Source organism: Hemibagrus wyckioides, linkage group LG28, assembly GCF_019097595.1.
Source record: "Hemibagrus wyckioides isolate EC202008001 linkage group LG28, SWU_Hwy_1.0, whole genome shotgun sequence".
Taxonomy (NCBI): Eukaryota; Metazoa; Chordata; class Actinopteri; order Siluriformes; family Bagridae; genus Hemibagrus; species Hemibagrus wyckioides.
Genome location: NC_080737.1, coordinates 9331542 through 9350361, shown reverse-complemented (window position 1 = coordinate 9350361; position 18820 = coordinate 9331542). Strand labels below are relative to the sequence as shown.

The 18820-nt window shown below is 37.4% G+C and overlaps 1 protein-coding gene across 1 annotated transcript in view; it reads right to left on the bottom strand.

The window, feature by feature from the left end:
- The window catches only part of lamc3 (laminin, gamma 3), a 116311-nt gene that overhangs the window by 36381 nt on the left and 61110 nt on the right, over nt 1–18820 (bottom strand). The window contains exons 10-12 of the mRNA XM_058383655.1: nt 15404–15602; nt 13748–13851; nt 4010–4249 (exon numbers count right to left, since the gene is read on the bottom strand). Coding sequence (XP_058239638.1) covers nt 4010–4249; nt 13748–13851; nt 15404–15602 — 543 coding nt within the window. The remainder of the gene's footprint in view (nt 1–4009; nt 4250–13747; nt 13852–15403; nt 15603–18820) is intronic.

The following is an 18820-nucleotide window of genomic DNA, read 5'->3' as shown; positions in this document are numbered from 1 at the left end:
CCGGAGCATTCGGGCCCTCACAACCAGACTGTGTAACAGTTTCTTTCCTCAAGCCATTAGGCTCCTCAACACCCGGGACTGAACTGTTCTACACTCTCACACACACTCTCACTCAGGACTGAACTGTTCTACACTCTCACACACACACTCTCACTCAGGACTGAACTGTATATTAACTCTCTGTCTCTCTCACACACAGAGACACACACTCTCTCTTGACTGTGTGGACGCACACACACACACATAATTTATATTGTTCATTACTTACTGCACTACCTCTACCTGTCATCCGCTGCTATAGTTATATTTATGTTTATTCTATTTGCACTACCTCAACTGCTGCTGTGTATTTTTGCACAATATTTTTGCACAATACTTTTTTTTATTTTTTACATCATTTCACTTTATCTATTTTATTTCACTTACATTCCAGTACACATGTTCTTTTATTTCTTTTCGGCGCTAAGTGTCCTGTGTTCTTTTGTGTTGTCTTTATTGTATTTATTGTCTTTTTTGCACTGTCTTGTCTATGCTCTGTTTGCACCTAGCTGCACACTGTGCACTTTACATGGCCAAGACAACTTCTGTCCTAGCTCTGTGGTGTTGTTGTTGTTTTGTGTTGAACTTGTTGTTGTATGTTTATGTAGCACCAGGTCCTGGAGAAACGTTGTTTCTTTTCACTATGTACTGCGCCAGCTATATGTGGTTGAAATGACAATAAAGCTTCTTGAATCTTGAATCTTGAATCTTGACTTCCTCTTATACATGCAAATCCAGCTGCTCATGCTGCATGTCAGGGCAGCGTAACACACTGGGCAGTGCTATCTACCCTCTTCTGCATACATGAGCTGATGATTGGTTAGTGTCACTGTAATTAACAGGAAGGGAGAGTCTTTCATGGGAGAAATGCCATTACTTCCACCCAGAGAGCATGACCACTTTTTGTTCTCTCAACTCCTGGCCATGGATGGAGGTTTTAAAAAGAGTTTGGAAAATTCAGACCTTGGAAATTTAAGGCAGTATTTTCACTAGCATAATGCAAGCGCAACAACGTATCACAAAAATCACAGCACTGGCACGTCACATAGTCAGGTATATTTGATGTACTTTTCTGACGTTTGTTGCAAGTAGTAACCTGTAAAATGTGGTGGATGAGTTTCAGTGAATACATTATCAAGAGCTATGGTTAGGTCATATTCAATCTTCTGTCAAATCCAGTGCAGTGACATTTTAATAATCCGATTTCAGAATCAGTGATGCTCTATAGATTCCACATTAAAATTTTAGTTTGAGAAATAAGACTTGGCTGATTTTTTTAGGCTGATGTTACGCCGTTTTTGCTGGTCACTCAAGCACATAGAGGAATTCTATAGAGGTCTATAGCCTCTAATGCCTTTCACTGGCTAAAGTTATTTGTGTATTTAATTAGTTGTTTTTTTTGTAGATAATGTATTGAGTATCGTATTGCTTCTGTAACTATCCTAATGCCTCTATTCTATGAATATTTTTAACTAATCACTTAACTGATCCTTTACTACAGCTACATATGTTACGTATAGAATCATTTTTATCAATTGTGTCAATATATTTGGTTAAAGTATCCTGTTTGTACTGGAGTAGGTTCATGTAGGTGAATGATACGGCATGTCTGCAAGACGGGGAAATGGGGCAAGACTTTTAAAGGTTTGCTTAATGTCAGGAAAATAGGGCGACGGTGTGGTGCAGCGTTTGGCTGTGCCGCTTCACAGCATCAGGGTCACAGGGAGGTTTTCCCCTTCTTCCCAGAGGTAGGCTGGCTACTCTAAATTGCCTCTAGCTGTGATTGTGTGTGCATGGTGCTCTGAGATGGGCAAATGCAAACAGTCTACAAGTTCATTTTTGTGGTTAGGGTAAAAATGTAGGCCACTGGGCAAGCAGTATTTAAATATGCATAGTATACATAAATAGCTCTTTCACTATTGTATGATAAGTGGTGTATTAATTCAGTAATAACGAATTTCTATGAGTAATAATATCATTATTATAATCATTACACTTTGTCAGTGAGTTTCAGTATAGATGTGTTGAGTAAGTCACTGTCTCAGTACATTCATTTAAAAACAGTTTTATTATTATGATTTATATAAAATGGCAAAACAAACAAAAAAAAAACATGTGAATGAATTCGTTTTCATTGCCATTAGTCATTCTGATATGTTTGTGTATAATAGACTATGCTATGAACAACACATAAGACATAAGTCTCAGTGCTACATACTTTTCAAATACACCGCTCTGCCAAATGGTCCTGTTTTAAAAGGACGACAGACTTTGGAGAATTAAGACCTTGGAAAGTTTTAACCATCAGAACGCAAGTGCAATTAAGTGTCAGAAAATTCACAGCTCTGACACATAGTCACATAGATATATTTGATGTATTTTTCTTTCAGTAACCTTCAAACAGTAAGCAACAAAGGGTGGCGAACTGAACGAAAGACTTTCTTTTTTACTCTGACATCAGTGAGTCAGATCCTTATTTTGTTCATGAATGACAATTCAGCAGCTTCTTAATTTATGTAATAAAGAATTTTTATGAAAATAATAATAATTACAACAAACAACAATAATAATAACACCCAGTCTCTGCTCAGAGAAACACCTAACTTTCCTGAGTGAACAAACTTACACTTAGAAATGGCCACAAAAGTTAAATGGAGTATTTAATTGGCCACAATTCTCATTTCCCTGTGCTTCAAAATGCTGCAACATGTAAAGTGTTTCTCTCTGCCTCTTATATGCAGTGTGATAAACTTGGAACATAGCACATTTCGTTTGAACCCACACATTTTTCAAGTTATCAGAAATAATGGAACACAAGACTGACAGATATTTCTTGTTGCCAAGGTGTAAATAAAATACAATACTAAATCACACTGTCAACACAACAAAGGATTTCAGAAAAAAAAAAGATGAAAAGAGTGGATGGTTTTAGATTGGCCAAGTCAACAGACCGTAACCCAGTTGAGCAGCATTTCACCTCCTGAAGAGGAAAATGAAGGGAGAAACTCCTCACCACAGATAGAAGCAACAGTACAAGCCAGGAAAAGCATCCCAAAAGAAGAATGCAATAGTATGTTGATGTCACTGACTTGATACAGTTAGGATATGCAAACAAATAAAAGTGTTATTTACTGCAATTTACTTTTGTTCACCTAAAAATTGCGGGGTGCCATGTTCTATGTTGGTGAAGGCTTCTAGCTGGAAGTGGAAGCTGACTCATTCATCTTTTGATCTCAAACCCAAACCAATTGATCTTGTCTTTCCCTTACAGACAGGGATTAAGTATTGCACGTATGTTTTCCTACAGCATGTTTCCTACATAACACACAAGGTTTTCACACTGATTGCAGTGTAATTTGCACCTAAAAGCAGGCAGAAACAACTTAACACATTAGACCTGCTATTTGTTTGCCACATTCTCTTATATCTTTTCTCTTACTCTGTCACACTCTCACACATGTACGGGTGTAGCCTATATTAACATTAATTAGCCAGGGGCTGGTTAACAGAGCTAATGAGAAAGATGGAGGTGGCAGTGAACTCTGGCTCTCCTATGTAGGCAATCAACTCCTTATGCAGGCCGTTAACTGGGGTAAAGGGAGGGAGAGGGAGTGCAGGCACTAGAAACAATAAGGCGAGATGACAGGGGCAAAATGAGACGGAAATTAGACAGGCATGGAGGTGCGGAGAAAGAAAAAAGAGAACATATGACATCCTGTTTTTAGCTGATGGAGTGGACGTGCTTGCACACAATTTGAAAGCCTCTCACCCTCGTGTCCTGTTTTGGACAAACTGACCCATTTTAAAGTTTTACTGAAATTGGAACAAAGCTCCAGCACTCGTCACGTGCTCTCTAATTAACAAGCAAAAATAAGCACAAGATTATATTCTAGTTATTTTGACCTGAAAGTAATCATTTGAATTAAAATTATTATGAAAAGGAGTTAAAGGATTATGTTATCTCACAGACCTGTTTCTGGATGGCACGTTCCATGCTGGTTACAGTCACAGGGCACACAGGGGGAATATGGCCCACCATTAGGACTATCTCGGGTAAAACCTGGCTCACATAGCTCACAAAATTGTCCCATGAATCCCAGTGGACAGGCACACACTTCAACCCAAGGGGCAGGTGGTGTGACGTGGATGTTGGAGTAGGATTCAGCCAGCATCGCAGAGGTCAGTGTCACCCCAGACAGCTGGGAGGTATCTGTGTGTGAAGAGAAGGTAAGAGGGTCAGGTCAAGGTTATTTATCATTTATACCGAATGTTATGACTACTTTTACCTTTTATCATCTTGATACTGTTACTGTACTCATATTTGTTTGAAAAACTGCTCTGTGAAAGAGGAGCTAACCTGATAAAAAAACCAAAACCTTATGGTGTTTAAACAGTATCAGTGAGTGTGATCATTAAACATGAACACAATGGGGTGTGAAATGCAGGTTGGGCTGGCCTATTTTGCAGGAAAAAAAATTCTTGATTACAATTTAAAAATTTTTTTGTTTCTTCTTCTTCTTCTTCTTCTTCTTCTTTCGGCTTTTCCCTTCAGGGGTCTCCACAGCGAATCATCTCTCTCCACCTATCCCTATCTTCTGCATCCTCAACACTTACACCCACTAGCTTCATATCCTCATTTATTACATCCATATACCTCCTCTTTGGCCTTCCTCTTTTCCTCCTGCCTGGCAGCTCCATGTCCAACATTCTCCTACCAATATACTCACTCTCCCTCCTCTGAACATGTCCAAACCATCTTAATCTGACCTCCCTAACTCTGTACCCCAAACGTCCAACATGAGCTGTCCCTCTGATGTACTCGTTCCTAATCCTGTCCAACCTTGTCACTCCCAAAGAGAACCTCAACATCTTCAGCTCTGCAACCTCCAGCTCTGACTCCTGTCTCTTCCTCAGTGACATTGCCTCTAAACCATACAGCATGGCCGGTCTCACCACTGTCCTGTACACCTTCCCCTTGATTCTCGCTGATATTTTTCTATCACACAGAACTCCCGATACCTTTCTCCACCCATTCCAACCTGCCTGCACTGGTTTTTTACCTCTTAATTTTTTTTGTTTTTTAAAACACAAGAATGAATTTGTAAAATGTAGATATTCAAAAATAATATAATATAATTTAATAAAGAGTATTTAAAAATTTTGTCTGCACTTTTACTATAGATGTTTCTATTACTATTTTTTCTACACTTTGGTAAGTCCTTCTTTCGTAATAGTGGAATTCATGACAATGACTTTTTGTGACATGAAATGCTACTGCAACAGAGAATTGAACTGTAAGTCTCTTTCCCATTTACGATGTGATGTCAAAACAGCATAAATAAACAAAGTAGACTTTTTTGCTTTTAAATTCTACTGTATATACAAGTTTTATATTTAATTTAACCTGATCAGCCTTAACATTAAACCAACCCCCTAATATTGTGTAGGTTTTGAGGTAGGGCCTCTATGGATCTATAGGGCCTCAGATGCGGAAACAGATTAGATCTGGGGAATTTGGATGTCAAAGTCAACACCTTGAACTTTTTGTCATGTTCCTCACAAACTATTCCTGAACAATTTTTGCAGTGGCTGAACACATTATCCTGCTGACAATGGCTACTGGCATTTGGTTTCCATGGAGGGGTGTACTTGGTCTGCAGCAATGTGTAATGGCTGATTGGTGTATATTTGCAAGTTAAATCTAATACATTGAAGAAAAAAATACATCACACTGAGCAGCTAGCTGTCCCAGTGAATCGAGAAATGTTCATACATCAGAGCACATCATGTTTGCAAGCACTGGGCCCTCTGTGTCAGTGTCTACACTGTGAACCTTTGTCAATATGCAGTTTTGTTCCTTTTTAGTGACCACACTCTGTGCACTCACATCAGCCACACTCACAAACACTTGTAAAGAAACTCAAGATGCATCCCAAATCGCATAACTATGCACTCTACTTCAGCATTTTGTAGTATAAATAGTGTACTGTACTGTACTGTACTGTTGTATGTTCACAAGAATAAAAAGTGTACTTCAAGTACCCGGATGATGCACTTAAAAAAAACAAGTACCCTGATGATGCACACAAAAAAAAAATTGTGTAATGTTGGACACTTCATGCACTTAAGACTCACACCATTGCTTTTGTAGTGGAAGGGGGCAGGGCTACCAAGTGCTGATAATGTATATGAAAAAAAAAAAAGTGTACAAAGGTCTTAAACTAGCCAGCAATGGGTGATTCTACATTAGTGTTCCAAATGATATTACCCTTTTAAAATTCATACGCTAGATGATTAAGTGCATAGCGTGTAGTATATCACTTGGGATGCAGCTTTATTTTACATTATAAAATCTAATTAAGCAAAAGAAATGGAAAAATGTGGTTGTGTCCTTTTAGACCAGGAACTCCCAGAGGTGATTCACTAGCACCCATTTTCCTGCTCCTATATAACCATGAATTATTTTCTATTTGCTGGTGTATTGAGTCAGTAGTGTTAGAAGTACGGGGAAACTTGTGGAAGAGGACTGCAAAGCACTACCTTCAAACTAACATGTTTTTAGTACATGGACGTTCCAAAGATTAATGACACTCATTCGAAGAGGTGTAGCGGAAGATATATTAGGCCATTCCTTTAAGCAAAAGCATTCATACATCAGAGTAAAGGTTAAATAGTTGGGTTGTCTCAAGTTCGGTGACAGACATTTTGAGTTTAATTGACTTTAGACCAGCTTGGTCCCTTTTGTATTGATCCCTCTCATAAAGAAAAGCAAGTACATGCAGGCCAGGAAATTGAAAGAGCCCAAGGCATTAAGATAAGATAACAGTCAAGCTAGCATGGATACAAACTGACTTCTACCAAGTAAATAAATTAGATTAGCCATTATCTTCTATAATTTACATTTTTTTAAACACTATACTTATGCCATAGGGCAGCTAGAAAGAATCCAATAATTCTTTTTTTATGAGTCACTATCAATGTATCAACATATTGGGGGCTTGGTAGCATCTTTTATATGTAAAATTGACATGCCCCCCTGCTGCCTCCACTCAATTTGATAAACACTCAAAGTTGATAAAATGTTCAAATCCCCCAGGAAAGGTGATGTTCTAAAAACATTACATTTAAAACAATATATTTACCCACCACCTCTGCTGCTTTTATTTGCTTTATATACAGTAATTAGAAAAAAAAAATCATATTTAGCTAGTGTTTATCAACCATCTGATAACAGATTTCATTTTTAAAGACTGTATAGCAAGTAATGATCTAATGGGAGAAGATTCTTGGTATGATTCCTTAGCTTTTCTGCAGTATGCTAATCAGACATTTGCCATGTTTTATCATTGACAGTTTAGCAAATGAAAGTTTCTAGTTTCTATATTTCTAGATGATTTACAATAGTTCAGGTTTATTGTTTGTCTAATCACAATGTTCTACAAGAAACCATGGGGGTGGTTGGGATGTGTATTAATCCCAGGCACTCCTACATGGGATTAATAATATAAACCATACGATTTTTTAAAAGGCAACTCAACCGTTTGAATATTAAAAAGATCTGCCACAATCATGAGAAGTCTATAAAAGCACTTACGTTGCATGAAAGATCTCTTTAATGATCAAAAGATGATTCCAGGCTGCTGAAATTCAGCAGAACTTCCACAAAGTCAACCCTACATCACTCTTTAAGCCATGAATCCTAATGAGGATAATATCAGCTACTCAGGCATGTTACATTTCAGTAGCACAGGGTATGAAGAATTACAATCATCTTCGAGATGGGTTTATTGATTTGATTTTCACACATCAATACAATGGCCACAGATGGCACATTCATTCATACTGCCCCCCCCCCCCCCCCACACACACACAACCACCACATATCTTGGAGTTCAATGGAAATAAGTTTTGGTGCTTTATTTAAGGAGGATGAATTTACAATTGTTAAAGAAGTTCAATGTCCATCCTCTTCTGCATACATGAGAACTGACATGCACATGATTGGTGAGTGGAAGTTTGAAACATGAATGTTAGTGAGCAAAAGAAAGGTGTTCGAATCTCCTCTCTCCTCCGTTGAGAAGATATTCAAACACCTTTCTGTTACCCCTGCACTTGGGAGACGTATTAAAAAAAGGTTTAAGTGAGAATTATTTTTAATAATAAAAGTCTATCCATCCTAGTGATTCTGTAAATATGGAACAAGTTAACTTTTATTTGGTTGATAACAGTACACTCTCAAAAGTAATTATAATACTCTTTTGTTTTATTAACCTTTTTCTTGTCGGGTTTTTCACTGTATTTTGTGGACTTATTTTTTCTGATTGCCAGATCAAATTGTTATGTTAGAACTAGGTACAGATTACAGTCGGGTTTTGTAGTTAGTCATACACGCCACAAGCTATAACAGAATCTGGCACCTTTGAACTAGTGTATTATGGAATGTAATATGTTTAAATAGGCTACAGATTTTTTAAGAAATAGGTAAAAGGTCAAAGGAACACTTAAAACTATGGCCACAGTTGATTTGTGCTGGCGGATTTGAAACATGAATGTTAGTGAGTGAATAAATGTGTGCAGAGGTGGTGGTGGTGTAGAGACGTATATCGAAGAAAGGAGAGGGTGGATGTATACATCAACATTGCAATCATTTAATATTAGGTTATTTCTTACTAATCACCTTGACCGAATGTCATGCTGTGATATGACCGCAAAGAGAAATGCTCGGCACAAACTCTTAAGCTGCTGACGTGGTAACAGCAACAAAAGTGACACGCCAGCAGCTTTGATTTATGCGAATGACTATCGGAGCTGAGCTGTGTTACTATAATTAGATAAGCATGTAAGTCATAGCAGGGGATAATGATTCTAATAATGATAATGCAGTAGAATCGCACACTGCAGCGTATACGTATAATTGTCCCTTGAGGCAAGATGTTTATTTTGTTAGTCGAAAAGCGATCATGCTTTGCTGCCGAAAAGAATCAGAAAATATTCCGATACTGTAAACTTACTGTGTATCAGGGTGGAGTTTAAGTACTTTAAGCACTCTGTATAGTCTAATGTTTGTTCTTGAACATCCCATTCCAGATTTAAATCAAATTTTACTTGTCATGTATACATGTAGTGAATGCTTATTCAACTGTCTCATAAAATAGATTAATAATTAAAATCTAAAATAAATAAAATAAAATAAAATAAAATAAAATAAAATAAAATAAAATAAAATAAAATAAAATAAAATCTAGTAAAATATTAAACTACATTAAAAATAAAATGACAAAAAATAAAATTTTAACTATATGGGTAAGAAAATAGAAAAACAAAATAGAAAAATCAAGGGTCTATGTGTTGTCCTCCTTTGCTGTCACAATAACCTTCTCTATTGCAGGAAGGCTTACTAGATTTTGGAACATGACTGTTGGGATTTGATCATTCTACCACAAAAATGTTAGTGAAGACAGGCATTGATGTTGAGTGACAGGACCTCAGGTGCAGTCTGTATTACCACTTTATCCCAAAGATGCTCAGTGGGATTGAGGTCAGGGTTCTGTGCAGGACACTTGATCGTCCACTTCATACTTGGCAAACCATGGAGCTTGCTTTGTACACAGGAGCATTGTCATGCTAGAACAGGTTTGGGCCTCTTTGTTCCAGTAAAGTGAAAATGTAATGCCACAGCATACAGAGATATTCTAGACAATATTGTGGCAACAGTTTGGGGAAGGAATACATATGGGTGTGATGGTCATGTGTCCACAAATATTTGTCTATGTAGTGTATGTTTTTATAAAAATATTTGTGTTGTGCTTAGTGATTCTAGTACTGATTTGTACCCAGTGGTCTGGAACTGGGCTGTTACTCTGATGTCACAGGGGGACATTGCTAGTGCAGTTACAGTGGCATTTGATAGGAGAAAAATGACCTCAAACATAAGTAATAACAGTCTGGATTCATTGGTCACATGCTTAATAGAATACATCCTTCTTTTGTCACTCTTCAATTTCCACTGAGAAAATTCCACCATGGAAGTGCTGCACTGAAAATTTTAGAATGCTTCAGCTATATGATGCAGTTGTGCCGAGTTACAGCAGAGGCTCGACTCAGCTAGTTAACAATCTACAAGATGGTGAGTGTGGCAGTGGTATTAGCATGTAAGATGAAGCTCTTTGGGCAAAGTGCACAGGTGAGATGATATTCATAAGCATGGACCAAAGGTACAGTTGTTACCAATAGGGTTTAAACCATGCAAATATAACACTGATTAACTGTATAACACTGTAGGCCAGATTTTCCAGTACTGATGGTATGTATTACAATGCTCACTCAAACCCCAATACACCAAACATAGCACATCATTAATAACAGGCGAATAAAATATCAGTCCCTCCCACAATTATAGCCCAATCATGAGCGATACCATAAGCTAACCCTACCTCAGTGGACAAAAATGCCAACAGTCATCTTCGCTTGGAAACATTGACTTCAATACTCCACAAAGGACTAGTCCAACAGGCTAAAATCAAGGAGAAGGAGACTACAGACTGAAGATCTGGCTTTAGGCCCCCTATCAGGTAGCCCTCCAGATTCTTTTCATTGTTGGTTGCAGGGAAAAATCCTGACTCCCACTTGAGCAACTACGATGGCTGCCCCTACGGCTCAAGCCAGATCAAACGGTAGTGGAGAAGCATTGTAGGTAATGTCCTTACAACAGATACAGATAAATATCCACTGTTGGGTGTTAAATTATTTACAAAACCTTTTTCTGTTAAGGGAATAAGTGATGTAATTGAAGGTTTTTTTTTGTTTTTTTTTACCTCATCCAGTCCAGTAAGGTAGAGGAGAGAGTAATGAGTCAGGGTTTATATTTTAAGACCTAATGGTAATGGTAAGACCTAATCTTGCTTTAATGGCAAGACCTAATCTTGAATAAAATCATACCTAATAAAACATTAATTAGAATCAAATGACTAATGCCCACTTCTATATAACAAAGGATCAAATCCACACTATTGTTAAAGGATTGAGGTGAGGCTACAGATGATTTTTTTTACTGATGAATTTTCACAATACAAATCTAAACATTAAAAAAAGTAATATTTGTTGGGAAAATCCATGATATTAACTCATTGCAAAGCACAGTTGCACACACACTCGCATAACTATTCACGCACTATGGACAATTTAGAGATGTCAATCAGCCTACAATGCATGTCTTTGGACTGGGAAGGAAACCAGAGAACCTGGAGGAAACCCAGAAGTATGTGGAGAACATGCAAACTTGGAAGAGGAGGGAATCAATCCCCAACCCAAGAGATGTGATGCAAACTTGCTAACCACTAAGCCCTGATGCCACCTTTAGCATGGATGCTATTTAGCCACATTTCATACATTTGGTTATTTATGTAATTTTGTGCTACAAAAAAAAAAAAAAGCATCCCTGTTACTTTAAATCCTTTTACTTATTTAAGCCCAACACATTGTGAAAATACTGTTGCCTGAAACACCTTAAAACATTTTTGAATGGTTAAATGCATGTTATTTTTTTATTCAGAATTTTGAAAAATGTTAAGGATTTTATTTGGTTCATTTGGTTATGTTACATATTCTAATTCATTTAATTTAACCTATTTATATATGATAGCAAAATCATATTTAATTGAAACATTTCCATCAGATTTTTCTCTGTTTACTGAATCTTCTCTTACGCAGCATGCATCCACAGCCTATGCATTTCAACATTGTTATTCATTTAGTTTCTTAATGACTTTCTGTAATGTATTCTATATTTCGGCTCTATCTCTACTTTCCAGTCTTTGAAAATCTGTGCCCTTTATTGAATAACCAACATGCTCTGCAGATTGCAAATTCATACCATTTCCCAAGAGCCAACTCTCACCTTCTTGTTTTTTTTTTTTTAACCCTCTTATTCTCTTTACCTCTCTCTCATTCAGGGTGCTGATGCTTGCGGAGTGAATTTTCAACGTGTATATAAATAAAAGAAGTGAAGATCAATTAATCAGTATAGGCTGAAGGGAGCAGAGGAGAAACATGGGGGAGGAGAGTCTTTTTTTCCCTTACATACCCACAGCTCTTATGAATAATGATAAAGTGATATCACACACACACACACAGACCATGCTGCCATTCTTACATATGGCTACATACCAGCATAGATGTATACTTTCTGTTGAGCCATTTTACAGTGCTATATTCAACCTTAGGAGATTGTTCCTAGCCATTGCTACATATAGGAACTTGCAGAGAAAAGCACACACACACACCAGCACATCTCTCTCTGGTAGTGTTCATGCAGCAGTACCTCAAGCTGTCAGTGTGTGTGTGTGTTGCAGAACAAAGCAGCCAGGGTTGTAATGGGACATTTGACAAATGAATAATAATGGCCTAATAATCCATTTCCAGTGGGAGAGACAGTGCAATGGCAGTGAAATAGAAGCTTTTTCGTTTCCAATGCTATTTCTCTTCCAAAGCCTTTGGGTGGTGTGTGACCTCACAAGGTTGTTCAAGGATTAGTTTGGGACATGCACCATTAGTACTTTTCTTTTTCTCATAGCTATCTGTCTCTGTTCATGTACACATGGAGCACATGTTTGTGCTTTTCCTTGATGAGGAGTTCCCTTTGTTTTTCATGTAGTTCAGAGTGGGGACAAGGGCCAGGGTGCAAAATGTTGGTGCTAAGTCAAAAAGTTCATATTAAGAAATTTAGTTTTACACTTATGTGTAAATCAAAATGTAAAAATTCTTTAGCCTTAAATAGCTCCAGAAACGTTATCCCAACGATTTTCAAAGTGAGGTCTGGGAAGCACAGCTTGGGGCAGTAGGGTGGGGTGCATGATTTATTATTTTTTAATGTAGTTGCAGCAATGGAGATCATAACTCAGAATTCTCAATCAGTTATGGTCTCTGGTTCCAAAAAGTTTGAGCCCCTGCAATAAATGTGAAACAAAAACTGCTGATTGAGGCACAGCCATTGACTTGTGTCTGTGGTCAACTGACTGTATCTTAAAACTGGATCAAAATGCTAGCTCTGGGTTAGCACACAGGTGCTAGTAGCCACTGTTGGGCTACTGATCAATTGCTTGACCCTCTACCACTCATCTAAAGGCTTGGATTCTGCCTTACGGCCAGTTTTACCTCAGACCTAGAAACAATAGTACTTACAGCATGTTTCTATATCAGTCTTGAAACCTTTAAGACTAGCTCTGTGCATGCTCATGTGTATTTTTATCCTTTGAGTCTATATTCTGCTGTTGCAATCGGCATGCAGGTGGTTTCTCGCTCAAATCACTACAAAATGCAATATCTCTGCTATGCTGTGCAGACCAACCCCAAAACAGCCCATGGGCTATGTTTCAGCTTGAAGTCCAACTGCAGAATCTGGTCATGTTTCCAAACTTAGTCCAGGATTTCTAATTCTATGTTTTAATCCAAGCCTCATTGCCAGATTATTACCAGTTGTTCAACAGAAAATGTTTAATGCACCAAGAATGTAGGCTCATTTCTGATTGTTTATATTAAACAGCACAGAATTTGCTTTAAGGCTTAGAGTTTATATTTCAATAGACTTAAATGATCCTAATAAATTATTAATATATCTATTACGATACTCATTAAAATACCTTATGTAGGCATTGCTTTTATTTTGGAAACACCTGCAAAAACAGACGCTTAAAAAGAAATCAACACTCACAGTTTAGTCCTCCCACATTGCTGATGTGTAGTGCAGTCATGTTGTTGAGTAAACGTCGAAATTCAAATGGAGTGAGCAATGGATTCATCTCTGTTTCGGTTAACCTATCGATAAAAAAAAAAAAAAGTTTATTGAGATCTGAAAAATTTGTATAGGTGTGTGTAGTTTGAGTTTATGTCCATGCAAAAGAATACACAGTAATGCTTTTGATGCAAAGCATCAGGTCTTCCATATAAAGGTCTTCCTACATATTGCATAACAAGAGATTTGAGATAGTGAATGTTGTGTTTTTGTGCAGAATGCAAGGCTGGCTTAATACATGCCAATACAGAATTAAGGACCAGAAATGAGAAGGCTGAGATTATCAGTGGTGTCAGATAATATAAAAATTTAAACTGATCAAGAATCATGAAATAGTGAAACAGGTGAACACAATCAGGCAACAAGCTAATGAATAGACAGTGAATACTCCCTTCTAAGGAGGCACTTCTTGCTTCCTGATAATTTTGTCTCAACTATTTCAGCTTTATTTCTTCTTTCTCTGATCGGTCTATAGGTGACACATGATAGTAACAGAGTATGAATTCTCTGAATGTGTGCATGTGATCACACATAGTGGCACACAATTTCTGTTCCTGTATGTTTTGTTTTTCTTTATTTGTTTCTGTTACTATTTCTATTATCATCTCAACTTTCCTTGCCTCTTATGTCACATTTTCTTGGTCTCAATAGGTAGTTTTTCCTGGTTACTATTTTGTCTGCTAGATGAGGACAAACATGCTTTTACATGTTTTTTCAATGTGTTGTGGAATGGGAAAATTTCTTCACATGGACAATTTCAGAATAAACAGATTTGAAAACTTTTTCGGTTTGGTTTCGGTCATGGTCAGATTTAAAGAGTTCGAATAAACAAGAAAGAAATAACTTCTGATTCTATGGATGGGGTATAAAGTGGAAACCTGTCACCTACTTCAAATAAAGCTCTAGCTTTCAGAAATCAATCAAGAAACAGACCAACACTATTATTTAACCCAAATTCAAAATAAGCACACAGAAGCTATATGTAAGTGCACTAAACTTTTATTTTATTGTGTAAATGTTTTTGCAGACCAAAAAAATTCCCAACAGATTTCTAAAGGTTTCGGGAACACTACCTCTAGCTGCATCCCAAATGACACACGTACACGATGTACTATGTAGCCCATCATCTCAAATGGAACACTAAAAAACTTTTACTAACTGGAAGTATAATCTGTTTCCCAGTTAATGGCAAATGACTATTGCGACACCGCTAGCTTTAGCAGAATATAGTGAGTGAATCCCACTTAATGTGGCTTAATTTAAAAGATGGTTGTAAGAGATTTTGACCACCAGAGTGTCTTTGGCTACACGTTTTGAATACACAGTAGTACAGTAGGTTGTAAAGGGCATTGTAACTTGAGAAGTACCAGCTCGGTCACATGATCAGTTATTTTCATTAAATTTGCGTGTTATTGAAATAAAGCTATTTATTTATGTGTATAAATTTCCAGTTACAGTTATACAGTATCTTAACATCATTTTATGGTTAAGTTCATTGTCTTACGAATGATTTTCCAAATAAATGAATTCATATCCCAAGGTACAAATACATCATATAAACTCTTAGGCACATACCTGAGTGTGAAGATGTTACGAGGGGTGTGGCTTGTCTCACGATCTTCATACTGTGTCGAGAACACGTCAGTGCTGACTGACAGTCCAGATCCTTTAAGAACCACAGTCACAATCTTGGGCAACAGCTCACTTGATTCAGCCGTAAATGACAAGGTAAGGTGCTGGCCGTAACTTAGCAGGTGGTTCCCCAGAAACTTTGCTGTTAGACAAAACAAAGCAAAAACATTCTTTATTAGCTGTTTTAAGAGCAGTGAATGTTATGAGCACAATGTAGCTATACGTAGGGACCTGATGTAAGCTGGAAGATGTGTTGAAGTGTGATAAAGACTTTACTCAAGGATTTATAAATCCCACAAATGACTGAATGATGAGGAATAAAGGCTACATTCTTGCTCTGCAGACGAGTAGGCGGGTTCTCTGATGTCCTAGTCATGTGTGTGCTGAAGCAGCAGTGTATGTGGACAGTCTTGTAATTGGCTTTCATCTCATCTCTCCTCATTAAAGACTTCAAAAAGCCCCCACAGAATGCTCTTACACACACACACACACACACACAAACATTTGTCTTACTATTCATACTGGGACCACCCAAATGTCCCCACAAAATTAAAACTGTCAGATATTCCTATACTTCTCAGAACAAGAAGGTCCACACTAAGACTTAAACCATGGCCATACACAAACACATTGTTGTAACTCATTTTATGAAACATCGTTCATTCATTAGCATGCAAATCCATTTGAGTAACAATACAGCTTCTGACTTTATTTAGCCGTTTGATGAGATTGAAGCTTTTCATTACTTCTAATGCTCTGTCTTTATGGTGGCATTAAAAGTAATGACTAGAATTGAAAACGCAGTTGTCTGTGTTATTGTCTTTGACTTTCAGACTCTTGTTAATGTTCACTTTAGTCAGCAAATGGCAACATTTACAGCTTGGTGGTCCTAAACAACACACAGGGAGCACATAAAACGCCTCGTCGCTTTAATCTGCCATTTCCATAACAGCCAAATTATTTGTAAGAAAGAATTGCGGAAATCCATTTTGAAACGTTCTACAGGCTCATAAGCAAATAGTATAATGAACGAAAAGATACTACAGTATGTAACAGAATGTGATGACTTTGATGGAGCAAGTATAGCATTTAAAGCTGCTATAATGTAAGTGTTAACAGGAACTTTGTCTCACAGTAACATTAAATCCATCAAAAAGTAAGTATAAACAGTTAAATCACATCATGCCATTATATAATATATAAAAATTCTATCATTGTTGGGCCCTTGAGCAAGGCCCCCAACCCACCCTTCTCCAGGGGTGCTGCATCATGGCTGACCCTTCGCTCCGACCCCAACCCCCAAGGATGGGTAAAGAATTTCACAGTGCAGTAATGTATATGTGACAAATAAAGACAACTTAACTTACCAGAACTATCAGATCAGCCCATTGTCATACACATATGACAGTTTCTTTAAGTGAAATGTGTCTTGCCAGAGACAAAACACTGCACAACATTATCATCCCAGACAAAACAAAGTCTTGTTAAACACATACTGTGTGTGTTTTTCTTTCCTGTCTCCTGCTGCTCTATTTGAGGAACTGAGGCTCATGACTCATCCCCGAAATGAAAGAGGACGGAACCGAGCACCTCGTACCTTCAGAGCTCTCAGTGTGTTTAGGTCAGATACCATGTTCCAGTCTCTTACATAGAAACCTTTTTTCTACTTGAAAAGCAAACATCTCACATAGGAAGTTCTCCTCAAGTGTTTGAGACAGACTGAATTAGCTCCCAGAGATGAATGGGAATGCCTGAAATGTAAGAAGCCAAAAAACCTTTTATGTAAGATTTAAGTAGAAACAGGAATGTAAAACCATTGGCAAGTGGTTTTCTTTTACATTTTCTCAAGTGAATTATTACTACAGTAGCAGTAATCTTACTCAAGTCATGGTTAGAGTAAATAAATCGTCTAGTGAAAAACTACTTGTAGTTTCTGTAGAAATGACTCTTCTACATGTCTACAACTAACCTCAGATATGCTAATCAAATCTGAAATATTCCTACTAACATTGTGGACATTCCCCAAACATTTGCTGAAAGCACACAATTGTATAGGATGACTTATTATGCTGTGGCAATGCAATTTCTCTTCACTGGAACTAAGAAGGACCAAATCGTGTTCCAGCATGATGATGCTCATATGAAGACATGGTTTGCTAAGTCTGGAGCGGAAAAACTCTGATCTCAACATCACTGAACCTTGGGGTTGAATTGGAATGCTGACTGCACCCCAGGCCTCAGTCAGTGCCTGACCTCACTAATGCTCTTGTGGTTGAATGAGCAAATCCCCACAGCCATGCTCCAAAATCTTATAGAAAGCCTTCTCAGGATATTATAACAGCAGCAGAGACTAAATCTGGAATGGGATGTTCTAAAAGCATATATGGCTGTGATAGTTGGGTATCCAAAAACATTTTGTCATGTAGTGTATGTGATGTTATGTAAAGTAATGAAGTGAAAAGGTGGACACGTTGTTTTTTCAATGTAAATACACATTATACAAAAATTGAACATTAACCACTCAAACCAATGCTGAATGCAGAGCTGAATTTAAATATACAATAATCATAATACTTTTGCTTTAAATGGCTACAACCATGGCTCTCTTGATGAGGTTAAATTGTAAAAGCATGCAGATCGAAACATACCTTCATATCTATACCTGCACTCTTGTGTTGCTAGGCCATTAACATAGAAGGCATTCATTTGGTTTTTCGTAGCATGCAGGGTTTGACAGGGAATAGGTAAAGCAGAAGAAAGAAATTACAGCCATTGGGGTTGAAGGAAAAGAACTTTGTCTGAAAGATAAGAGAGCGAAACAGAACCAAAGAGGCCCTTGACTTCTAGCACGTTCTGTTCTCTCTGCTGTTCAAGATCAAACATGATGAAACACAGGTGCTGACCTTCTCCTCATCAGACAAATTAACCGTCACCAAAGTGATGAAACCTGATGACATTTACTGAACTTTGTCTGAGCTTACCCTGCAATCACACTAGCAACCGAAAAGTCATTGCTATAGTTCTCACACTGCCGCTTGGGGGTGTACATTGTCTAATTATTATTATTTCTTTTTAAATTAGAATCCTCTGATAAAGGATAATAGCTAGAATTTATGGCCTATAGCTTGGTGATTTAAATGGTTTTCTCTGGTTCCATGTGATTCTTCAACAAATTTTTCAGTCACATAAAAATGATTTTGTATCTAAAAAAAAATTAATACTGCCCTAGTGTGGTCTTGGGTTGTAGATATATAAGTGTGTCCAGTGAAGATTAAAAAAACAAACAAACCCTAAAGTATAACATACACATGTCCACAGCTAAACAGACAGCTTTTTTGAGCAATTAGATCCAAAGCCATG